Genomic DNA, 11,131 nt, shown 5'->3' on the forward strand with positions numbered 1-11,131 from the left:
GTAATACTAACGGAGATGAGGAGTAATCCACAGTAGTTATTAATTAAAATAATTATTAGTACCAAGAGAAGAGGAGGTATGAAGTCATATTTTTGGGGATCTTTCAAGCTGTTTCCATAGGAGCTTAGTGTGCCTCTGAAACTACTCTTTATTTACAGTAAACGCCTACCAGCTCCTTTCTCCTTGAGCACAGCAGCGTTAAATGGCAAAATCACTCTCCCCATCTCTCAGTCCCACACATGCTCTTCTAGGTGGGATTCGGTCCCAGAAGAGCTCTCCTGTGGTGTCATCTGAAGGCTGTGTTGCAATTTGCTCCTGTTGTAGCCTCTATTCTGTTTTTCCTTTTGTTAACACACACATGGATGAAATCAAATTCATCCTCTGTTCAGTCATCTGTGTGGACACAGCTGTTTGGTAAGGCACATTTAATTATCCTCCTGTTCAGCGTGTAAAAGAGGTGAGACCCTACAACCAGCCACTTTTGCTAGGATATAGATCAAAGCCGTGTGGCTTGGTAGGCACCCAACCTCCACACAACAGTAACGCAGCACATTTGATAAGCATCATCTTATTCCCGAATGCATCTTAAATTATCAGGATGTGTACCACTACTCTGAAGAACTGATGACAACTCTTAGCATCTCGTGACTGATGAAGAACTGAAGTGTTCTTGGATTATCTGTAACAAAATTTCCCCCAAAAAAACAGTTATGACTAAAGCAGAATGGCAGTGAGAGTGCTGCCAGCAGTGAGTTGTTCCTGAACCCTGAATCAATGAATAATAACCTTCATCAAGTCCTTAGTAATGCCTTAGTGTCCTCATACAGGAGGAACATACACATTGTACTACAGAAAAGATGCCAAAATTAAAAAAAATCCCAAATGCTGATTTATTCCTTTCTCTGCCCTCCTCTAATGGCTGCTCCAGACTAGCTCTCTCCACCTGCCAAAGCCCTAAATTGTGGGATATTAAATTATGGCAAAAGCCCCTGTGAAAGATGCAGGGAAAGAAACGATCCAGGCAGAAAAGGTGACATTACCACAGCCTCTTCTGATTGAGAGCTGGCAAAAACTTTGTGGAGAGGATGTATGCAGTGATACGGTTTAGTGGAGGACTTTAGTTTTAGGTCAGGGGTTGGACTGGGTGATCTTGGAGATCTCTTCTAGCCTAGGTGATTGTGTGATTTGGTGATATGTGCGGATCAAAAAATAGATTAATCCCCTTGAATAGCTTAAGGTATCAACAAACATGCCGAGGGAGGTGGTGGCGTCACCATCCCTGGGGGTGTTGAAGGAGAGGTTGGATGTGGTGCTTGGGGACCAGGTGATCTTGGAGGGCTTTTCCAACCCTAATGGCTCTGTGATTTTATGATTTTAACTCCTGAACTGCCATGAATTGCTATGTTTTTCCCTGTCACCTTCCAGCTCAGCCTTGCCCGCTTCCTCCCCTCCCCTCCCACCACACCCCGCCCCAAGCACCCCCAGCTCTCCCCCCCTCCTCAGGCAGGAAAAAGGACACAGCACACATTCACAGCCTTTGTTTCAGCTCTTTATTCACATTTAAACGTCAGCCCGTGGGGTATAAAGGAGAAGAAGCCCCATAGGGCTGGAGCATCTCTGCAACATGGCGGCCCCCCCCCCCTCGCCTCACCCAGCCCCTCCCAACATGGCGGCGCGCACGGCCCTTCCCGCCTCACCCATCCCGCTCAACATGGCGGCGGGAGGAGCCCAGGCGCCCCCCATTGGCCAGCCGCAGCGCCCGCGAGTCGTGATTGGCCAACCCCACCCCCTCTCCCCGCAACTCGACGCCCTATAGGCTGCCCCTCTCCTTAACCCCGCCCCTCTCCCCGCCCACACGCGCGCGGTGGGCGGAGAAGGGGGGCGGGGCGTGCGCGATGACGTCAGACGCCGAGCACGCTGCGGAAGGCAGAAGCGCGGCGGCGCAAGATGGCGGCGGTCGGGTGGGGGAGCGCTCTGCTGGCGCTGCTCCTGGCGGCCGGTGGCGCCGCCGCGCTGGGCAGGCCCAGCCCGGTGCGGGTGTTGTCGGACGGCACGTGGAGGGAGCTGCTGCACGGCGAATGGATGGTGGAGTTGTGAGTGTTTGGGGACCGGGGTGGGTAATGGGGAGGGAGAGGTTCCTGGAGGCCCCCTCCCGGTGATGGTTTCTGTGTCCTGCCGCAGCTACGCGCCCTGGTGCCCCGCCTGCCAGAGCCTGCAGCCCGAGTGGGAGAAGTTCGCTGAGTGGGGGGAGGATCTGGATGTGAATATCGCCAAGGTGGACGTCACGGAGCAGCCAGGTGGGGCGGGGAGGCTAAGGGGAGGGTGTGAGGGGTGTGGGGGGGGGGCGGCTTTGGGGAGGTGGGAGGTGGGGTCTGGGCTCTGGGGGGCAGCTCGGGCACCGGGCAGTGGGCTGTCCAGGCTGCCGGGGCACAAAATGCAACGGGGAGGCTTCTCTGGGGGCTGAATGGGAAGGCTTCGAGGAAATGCTTCTTCTTTAAGCACTATGCAGGCTTAAAAATTTTCCTTTAGCCTTTGCTAAAAGGGAGCATGAGGAACAGGTTTCTTTCTGCTGAAGCTTGCTTTCCTGATCTACTCCCCTATTCATGAGGGATTTGTAGAAACTGCTGAACTGGTGCTTTCTCTGAAGGCATGCAAGAACTCTTGAAACTTGCCTCACTCAGTTTGTTTTCGGTGAGCACTGGAGTCTGCACCTCCTTGTGGACAAAAAAAAAAAAAAGCATATTTGAAGAGCCGCAGCCCAAATGTTGAGCGGAGTGGTTACCCTCAGCCATCTCTTCTCCTATCACCTGTAGAAAAGTTTTCTCCCATTCTTCATGGCCACTTCCTTTAGAAGTTGTGCTGTACTTTGATACACACAAGTTCATGCGACCGCCTAGGAGCAGCTGCTTTTATTTGGGTGTATGATAACAGTTCCAGCTCTTCCTTTTATACAACAATGCTGTACTTCTCTGAATATAACTTTTTTTTTTTCCACAGGATTAAGTGGGCGATTTGTCATAACAGCTCTTCCTACCATCTATCAGTAAGTATGCAGTGTGACTTTTTGTTTGAAGAGGAAATAACTTTTTAAGCTTTTTTGGTGTAAGCAAATGAGATTTACGGTGCTTTTTAAAAACATGAGTTACAGAGACATCCATTGCCTTATCTCCAGTGACCTTACAGTGCCACCAGTTCCTTTTTGCCCTCAGGCCGTATTTATTCCACCTTTTCATGGGTGTTCCCCTTTTGCAATCTTTTCTCTGTAGGTTGATATTAGTGCTGCTGGGTGGCAAGTGCGTTAGGAAGATCGTTATCTCTGGATGGAATTGCAGCCTGAGCAAACCAAGATATGTGGAGTCAGGGTTCTTAGAAAACAAGTCGGAGCCAGTATCATCTACAGCAAAGCAAAACTCAAAGGAAAAAGGGTGGGGAGGGGAGATGTTGAGTGAAAACGAATGTTTCAGCTGTCTAAAATAAAAGACTTGTTCTGTGGTTCCTTTACAGCTGTAAAGATGGGGTGTTTCGGAAATACCAGGGCGCAAGAACTAAAACTGACTTCATCAACTTCATCAGTGACCAGGAATGGAAATCCATTGAGCCGGTTTCGTCGTGGTTTGGTCCTTCCTCTTTCCTGTAAGTTTTGGTGTGATTTTTATAGTCGCTTGTTGTCAAACACGTGCACTTGGAGGACGTGGTGGGAGAGATGCAGCACGTACGTGCTCCACCTGGTGCTGCGTGGGGAAGGACGGGTCGGTACAGGCCCTGGGTTGTTAACAGCTCACACAGCAGCTCAGGGCTGTGCACAGGATGTGTTCTGCGGCTGGGAAATGCTCTCAGTGGTTACTGCATGCGCTGCGTGGGGGGGAGAGGAGCGGCTCCAGAGCAGTCGAGTAACTGAGCAGTACGGCGTGGTGGGAATGCGATTGGTTGGGGCAAACGAACCCAATTGTTCGTGGTTTTTCTTCTCATTCAAGAAACATCAACTGTCACTTGCAGTGACTGACCTGTGCTGACTCTACTGGGGTTTAAGCAGGTTTGGGATGGTTGGTTCGCTTCATGAAGTGCTATGCTAGATTGAAATCTTACATTTTTGTATTCTAAGAAGCTCAGCTTCATTATGTTCTCTACTTACAATACTACTTGAATTTCCAAACCATGTAATTTTCTTACAATGTAGTACCCCCCCACCAAGGAACACATGAAATCGGGTACTAATTTTAGGATTAGTAGGTTTTCTCTTGGAAGGGTACAGCACAGCTCCTTTGAGCATGCTGAAAGAGCATGTGCAGGTCTTTATTCATGCCTGCCTGCTTCTGCAGCTCACCCATTAGCAATTTCTGTTGTCTTCATGCTTTGATTTCTCCTTTTTTATTTTTTATTTTTACAGGTAGCTAGTGCTTAATGCCAAGTTTCACAGTAGCAGGGAAATGTCAGAACCAGCAGAATATCCATAGCAGATAGCCTGTTTTTTTTTTTTACTTGTATTTAACACAAAGCTAAACTCAGCTGCCTGAAGTTCTCTCAGTTCTTACATAACCTGAGCTTTTTCAACAGGTTCTTTGTTTTAGTATAATGTCCAGATGATTCATTATTAGTATATATTAGGATCTTAAATAGAGTTCCAGCTGGCTTCTCAGATCCATATATAACTTAGAATATAAACACAAGTAATTAAAATTAACATGCCAGAGGGCCAAGTCAAGGCATTGGTGGTTGTCCAGATGTGGAATATCGTGCAGGGTGATGCTGGTTCTAAAGATAGCTTCATGGGAAATGGGTGCTTGCTGCAGGAGAAGACAAAACAGAAGATAAAAACCAAAGTAGTCAAACGGGGAAACCAGGCACGAGCAGAGAATTGTTCAATGTGCAGCTAAATAGTGACTAGTCAGGCAAACGAGAAGATAACAGACATTTGACTGACTTGGATGCTTTCAGTTAATTTTTTCTGCTTTCTTTCAGGATGAGCAGCATGTCAGCTCTGTTTCAGCTGTCGATGTGGATCAGGGTATGTGCTCAGATCTCAACTTTGTTTCAATATTTAGGATATTCAGCTATCTGTGAAATGACTCTGTAAGAACTTCTTTACTGAAAGGGTTGTTAGGCACTGGAACAGGCTGCCCAGGGAGGTGGTGGAGTCACCATCCCTGGAAGTCTTCAAAAGACGTTTAGATGTAGAGCTTAGGGATATGGTTTAGTGGGGACTGTTAGCGTTAGGTCAGAGGTTGGACTCGATGATCTTGAGGTCTCTTCCAACCTAGAAATTCTGTGATTCTGTGTGACTCTCCTTTTATTTTTTTGTTCTAGCACTGCCATGGTTATTTAACAGAAAGCATTGGAATACCGGTTTGGGGCTCATATGCCATTTTTGCCTTGGCAACGCTGTTCTCAGGACTTATACTGGGACTTGTAAGTGAACCCCTTGAAGCAGAGTGGCTCGTGTCTGCTGTGGTGTCTTTGCTTTAACCCTGTCTTTCTTTGGTTTCAGATGATGGTGTTCTTAGCAGACTGTCTGTGCCCTTCCAAAAAACACAGACCACCACAGTACCCTTATTCAAGTAAGCCTACTATTTACTTCAAATTCAGTCTTGAGTAAATCTTACTGAATACAAATTGGTGCAGAACTTGGGGCTACAGAAAGGAGATTTAATGGAGAAGTTTTCACACGTGACTGATGCTGTGCTTTAACTGCAGCTTTTGCCCTTTAGGGTTTATAGTGAGAGATTATATTTGGGGCTAATGCTAAACTATTGCTGAAAAGCTGTGCTTTAGGTGATAGAAAAATGTTATTTTTGCTGCATTTTTATACCTACAAGTTCTAAAATTCCATATTTATATGGAATTTAATGAGAGCTTTATCCTGTGGAGCTCTCATTGCCCCTAAAACAGAAGCAAATTCTGCAACTAGGAAGCAAAGTGAGGATTAAAAGGGGACTCGTGTTTCTGTGGATAGTGAGTGATTCAGTTTGGGGTTAGTCTCTAGAATCTATCAAGGTAACATTAAAATACATGGAAGAAGATCTGAATGCTAGCTTATGTTTTATAGAAACCGTACTCATTTTTCCCAAACAGGAAGATTTTTTGTTACCTTGCCTAGTAGGCTGTAGGCTTTAATACCTGACCTGTGGGTAATTTCATGTTAGCAACAGTTCTACCAAAGGTAGCAATTTAAGTAACAGATGCTGGGAAGTGCTACCTGGATTAAGTTCATCCATATTCTGTGCTAGTCTGTGATACTTCTTAAAAAAAAACAAAGCAAAAACACCATCACAAAACATCTCACTTGTTACTGGTATTACTTTCTGTATGCCTGTTTTCTTTTCCCTTTAAGAAAAGCTAGCTCCGGAGTCAGCTCACCTGTTGAAAAAGCTGGATGAGGAACAAGAAGCGGACGAAGAAGACATCTCAGATGATGAGGCAGGGGATAAAGAGGAGTCTACCAGAAACTCGTCACCAAATGCTGTACGACAGCGCCCAGTGAACCCTGCTGGGACAGCGGATAAATCTTAGCATTATTTGCATGCAGGATTAGTGCTCGTGAGTCACCAAATCAAAAGGAGTTAAATGTCAAATCCTTCAGCTCAAAGAGAAGAGTGACTCCTATCGTGGTAGTTCTGATGCATTTCACTAATTCAGAATTAAGTGTCTTCGGTAGCAGGTATTCAAAACTAAAACTTGCTGCTGCACATGGCTGGAACTTCTGTCTATGTGCAGAGGAGTACCAGGAAATGACGTGGCTTCTCAAATGACTTGTTCTGTAGGGATTTTTTTTTTTTTTAATAGAACGTAAATCACTCTATTAGGGAACATTACCAAGAAAAATGCACTAACCTGTTTGCTGTCAAAGCATTCAAAAAGGTTTCTCAGTATAACTCCTATCTAGTTGTGCTCTGAAGAAATGCTGAGGGGAGGAGTTCCTTCAGTTACGGGATATTTTCCGGGCTTTCTGTGCGACCAACTTGTGCTTTCTGCTACGACAATGAGTGCTACAAAAACCCCAGACTTCTCCAAAGAAATGAAGGTTCCTGCCTTCGTCTAGAGGAACAGAAAAGCAGAGCTTGTCAGTGCAGTCCTTACGGGTGGAGGTTACAAGCAGCAGCGTGTGTGACACAGGCAGGTTTCTGGTAAAACTTGCATCAGTTTTCTTTAGAAAAGGCTATAAAAAATGTATGAACCTCTTGTTGAAGTGTTCTGCTCCAGAGAAGTATTACAAGTAGCACTATGAAGCCTCAGTGGTAGGGACAGCTTACATGCAGGGTTCTCTGCTCAGTGTGAGTCCCATCCGTGTGTCCCTCTGTAGGACTCTGCTCATTTTTAATACATCATTAATAACGGCTGCATAACCAAATCCTACTGCAAATCCAGTCAGGCTGTACCTGGTCTGAAGCTGAACTGGCTGCTTAATTTCTTTCTTCAAAAATTCATCTTTTCAGTTTTCACAAAACCACATTGTAACAGTATCTCCTAATTCTTTTAAAACAAAAGCAAAAAAAAAGCCTGTGACCTACTGTTTCCTGACTGGTATTTGTTTTCACTCTGCACGGAAATGAATGCACATGAGCATTGGACTAGTGCTATCTTGCATCAGTTAAAGATTTTTCCATGTTCTTTCAGTTAATTTCCAAAGTATTTGCAAGGGAAGGGTTGGTCTTATGCTGAGCATGCGTGGGGTTTTGACAGGCTTGTTCTTGTTGGTGTGTTTTTGTTGTTGTTGTTCTAATTTTTAATTATTCGTCTGAGTGGGCTTACAGGACTGGCAGTTGATAAACCTGTGCCAGTAACAAACTTGGTTGTGATTAAGACCACAAACAGAAGTTCTCTTGAAAATGTTTTCACTGGCAGCAGGGCTGTTTAAAGCCAGGCTCTCTTTGTGATTAATAAGAAGACAGACCATGAAACGAAAAGCTAGTAATGAGTTTTGTGGGGTAGGAGAGAAACATTGGGGGCAAGAAGATTCAAAGCTCTTGCGGGTGAGTGAGTTTACTTAAAGCTGTTCAAAAAAAACCAAACAACTCTTCTGTTTTTTGTCAGTTCTAAACACTTTGTCAGTTGCATTTTAAGTACATCTGACAGGTTATAACTCGGCGTGCGTGTTGTGAATGGAAAGAAGTGATTCAGCTGTCCAAATAGCTGAGTGAATCTCCCAGCAAGTCCTTAGATGAGTAAGAATGAGCTCTTATATAAGAGCCTGGAACTTCCTCCTTTGAGTTTTTATTTTTCCCTCCTCTCTTTCTGAACATTGGTGCTCTAGAATGACTTTACTCAAGTGCTGGGTTAGGTGTTGACAAGATACAACTGCGATGCTTGAAAGGATCATTTTGGTTAAAATCCAAGTGTTCCTGCCATTAAGTATCAAACCCCTTCCTGGTGTTGGAACAAAGACGTGCGTGTGCCATAAATGCCATTAAGGTGTCGGTCTTGTAAGATTGCCTTAAATTCTCTGAACGCTTCGTGTTAGCCTTTGTAACTAGGAAAATTAAGCAATAAATTTGTGGTGTACTGAGGGGAAGTAGGAGCACTTTGATAAATGGTGTATTTAATTAGTTTGGAGAGGGCTCGAGAAGATGGGACACAAATGCTGCATGATCTTGGTAGAAAAAAAATGAATTGTTTTAAAAGTTGAACTCTGGGCAGTGATTATATTTAAATGTAGCTGTTAAAAATGCAGAATTTTTTTAGGGTTTTCTAATTTTTCAGTTACTTTATAACTGGTTGTGCAATACAGGAAGTATATACTGGTAACTTTTGTCTAATGTTTTAAGTTCAGAAGAACAAATACGACCTTTTTTCCTTACTCTCATCTTAGACTCCTGGTTTAACAAGAACTTCTAGCACTGATTTACCTTGCCTTTGCCTTCTGCACTCCTACCTTTTTGTACTGTCTCCCTGCCTTAGGCAACTGATTGAATTCCAAAACTGCCTCTTACTCAGAAGTGTTCTGAGTTGCTGGAATCCAGCCCCTGTTGCAGACCCGTGCTTGCGATCGGTGTAATTTATGCAAGTGCTGTTCTGATTATCCATAGGCAGCCTGCATGTGCTGATCTCTGTAAATCTTGCTGTTCATATTTTTAATAATAACATAATTTTGTCCTGTGAATATTATTTCTTTTTTTTCCATCTGTATTCAAAAGATGTTTACTGAAGAAGAGCAAAGGTTGCCATGTAATAAATGTGCATAAGAGCCTGTCCTTTGTGTGCGTTGATGATGCTTGAATATCAGTTTTATACAAGTCAGACTGTGTCTGTATCCTCGCCTTGACCAAGCACATCCAGTGTAATTCAGGAAGGAATAAATTAATTGTAATGGTGTTTTTTTTAATATTTCAGAGATTCGAGTAAAAAACCATGAGCTTTGGATTCCTGTGTTCAGTGTTTGTTTTTTTTCCTTGTTTTTAGGACAGTGTCTGTATAGCAGAGGAGCAAAACTGCAGCTGTTTCCATGGAAAAAATTGCTGTTACGCTCTAGCAAATGAGCCATTTGTGATAAATCTCCTTGAAAAGACAAGTCTGAGGAATTCTTTGGACTAAAGCTGCGCTGAGCTACTTGTGGTCTTTAGCTGAGCCTGGCTTGGGTTTCTCGTGGTAGCGTGAGTCATTTTGGTTAGATGATTTTTACGGTTTGGGAGGGAGCTTTCATGCATACCAGGCTTAGACACTGATGGTTGAGGAGGGGAAAAAAAAAAAAAACTTGTGTTGCAAAAAGAATGTAGGCTAGAGTTGGCAAATGCTGTTTAAAATTCAGCTCTTTGCAACTTCTTTGCCTGAAATCGTGTTGTGTGTGCATGCAAATCGCTTCAGCTACGGCCGGCTGCCTCCCCTCTTCCACCTACACACCACATCACATCCCAACAGCTGAAGTGGCCGGCGTCAGAGTGTTTCTGGTGTTTCTGGTAGTGGGGAGCTTAAACTGGAGCTGTCCGAAATGAAGGAGATATTTGGGGGCAAGACGAGGATTTGCTCCCTTGCTTTCATCTATCTCTTAGGGAAGAATGTGGTAGCTGTCTGTGCATGCTCTCTGTGTGGATTTTTCTGGAAAAATGCAGTAATATTCTGCAATCCTTCCCCAGCAGGAACAAGAAACATGCACTGCCTGGGGAATTAGCGGATACTCATAAAAGCCTGACTTCCCTACTCTTCCACTCAGTGGATGACGTGCAGCAGAGAACAATAACCAGCCCAAAGCAGCTAAAAGTCAAATATGCTTAGCTAATCCCAGCTATTTTAATTATCTTGGAGGGAAACAGAAAAGTAACTGTCTGCTTAGCTGGCAACTGGGGTTTGCCAGATTGCCATCAGCCATGGGTCTGCTTTTTGAAACTGGAAGAGTTTCAGTTTTAACAGTGACAGGGAAGGAGAACGTTCAGCTATGGCGTTGGTTCAGTGTTCTGCACCACTAAAATAAAATGTCAACTTTAAGACTTTGTAAAGTCTTAGAAGGTGGGGGAGGCTGTCTCCTGGAACTCTTTTGCATCAGCTGAAGTTCTTGGTTTGACCCAAAGAGCATCACCTTTGGCTCTTTCTTCCCTGAATTTTATTTCTGGTTAATGCCCTACACTCTGCTGTTGGGTCAGATTTTTTTTATTATTATTGTTTTTTGTTTTTTTACCTTGCTGACCTTGCTAAGAAGTTCTAACTTCAGTAACTTTCTAGGAGAAGAGATTCTGCCTCAATCTGCCCTTTTCCTTCAGGTTTCTGGGTTTAGCTCTTTAATACTTCAAGTTTAATTTCTGTTTAGCATTGCTTACAGCCTTTTTCTTAACTCACACAGAAAGCCAAACCTTAGGTACACAGCTGATCTTCAGTAGTCATCTTTAGCCTGTGAGAGGAATAAATGTATTTTCTTTATCTGATGGAGTAGAATAAATGCATTATCCTGGTGTAAAACTTGCTGTATTTCACCTTAACTTCCTGTGTGCAAAATCCACCCTTCCAAAAAGCTTCTAGAGCCCTGTTCCCAGCTCCTGCTATACCCAGTGAGCTGCGATTCGTCTCCTGCTGCTGCCCTGCTGGTAAGTTCCTCCTTTGTGCTGTGGCCAGAGAGAAAGTGCCAACAACCAAAGGAATGCTTGGTGTTGAGGTCCTGTGTGGGCCAAATGCGAGGCAGATCAAACACCCAGCCTTTCCTGCACTGGGG

General features: G+C 44.4%; 1 protein-coding gene across 1 annotated transcript; it reads left to right on the forward strand.

Moving 5' to 3' along the window:
- Positions 1-1,896: 1,896 nt before the first annotated feature.
- On the forward strand, positions 1,897-9,354 carry TMX1 (thioredoxin related transmembrane protein 1). The gene is made up of 8 exons (XM_027457910.3): positions 1,897-2,093; positions 2,182-2,297; positions 2,998-3,043; positions 3,505-3,633; positions 4,960-5,005; positions 5,305-5,406; positions 5,486-5,555; positions 6,329-9,354. The coding sequence occupies exons 1-8, from the start codon at positions 1,948-1,950 to the stop codon at positions 6,505-6,507; spliced, it is 834 nt and encodes a 277-aa protein (XP_027313711.3). The 5' UTR covers positions 1,897-1,947; the 3' UTR covers positions 6,508-9,354.
- The last annotated feature ends 1,777 nt before the right edge of the window (positions 9,355-11,131 follow it).

The sequence above is a fragment of the Anas platyrhynchos genome, chromosome 5 (genome assembly GCF_047663525.1).
Source record: "Anas platyrhynchos isolate ZD024472 breed Pekin duck chromosome 5, IASCAAS_PekinDuck_T2T, whole genome shotgun sequence".
NCBI classification, from domain to species: Eukaryota; Metazoa; Chordata; class Aves; order Anseriformes; family Anatidae; genus Anas; species Anas platyrhynchos.

What these genes read in the sequence shown, in the direction of transcription:
- TMX1 (XM_027457910.3), top strand. Translation starts at nt 1,948, where the DNA reads ATGGCGGCGGTCGGGTGGGGGAGCGCTCTGCTGGCGCTGCTCCTGGCG. An exon ending in GGCGAATGGATGGTGGAGTT is followed by an intron (nt 2,094 to 2,181) that starts GTGAGTGTTTGG and finishes GTCCTGCCGCAG; the next exon opens with CTACGCGCCCTGGTGCCCCG. An exon ending in ACCACAGTACCCTTATTCAA is followed by an intron (nt 5,556 to 6,328) that starts GTAAGCCTACTA and finishes TTTCCCTTTAAG; the next exon opens with AAAAGCTAGCTCCGGAGTCA.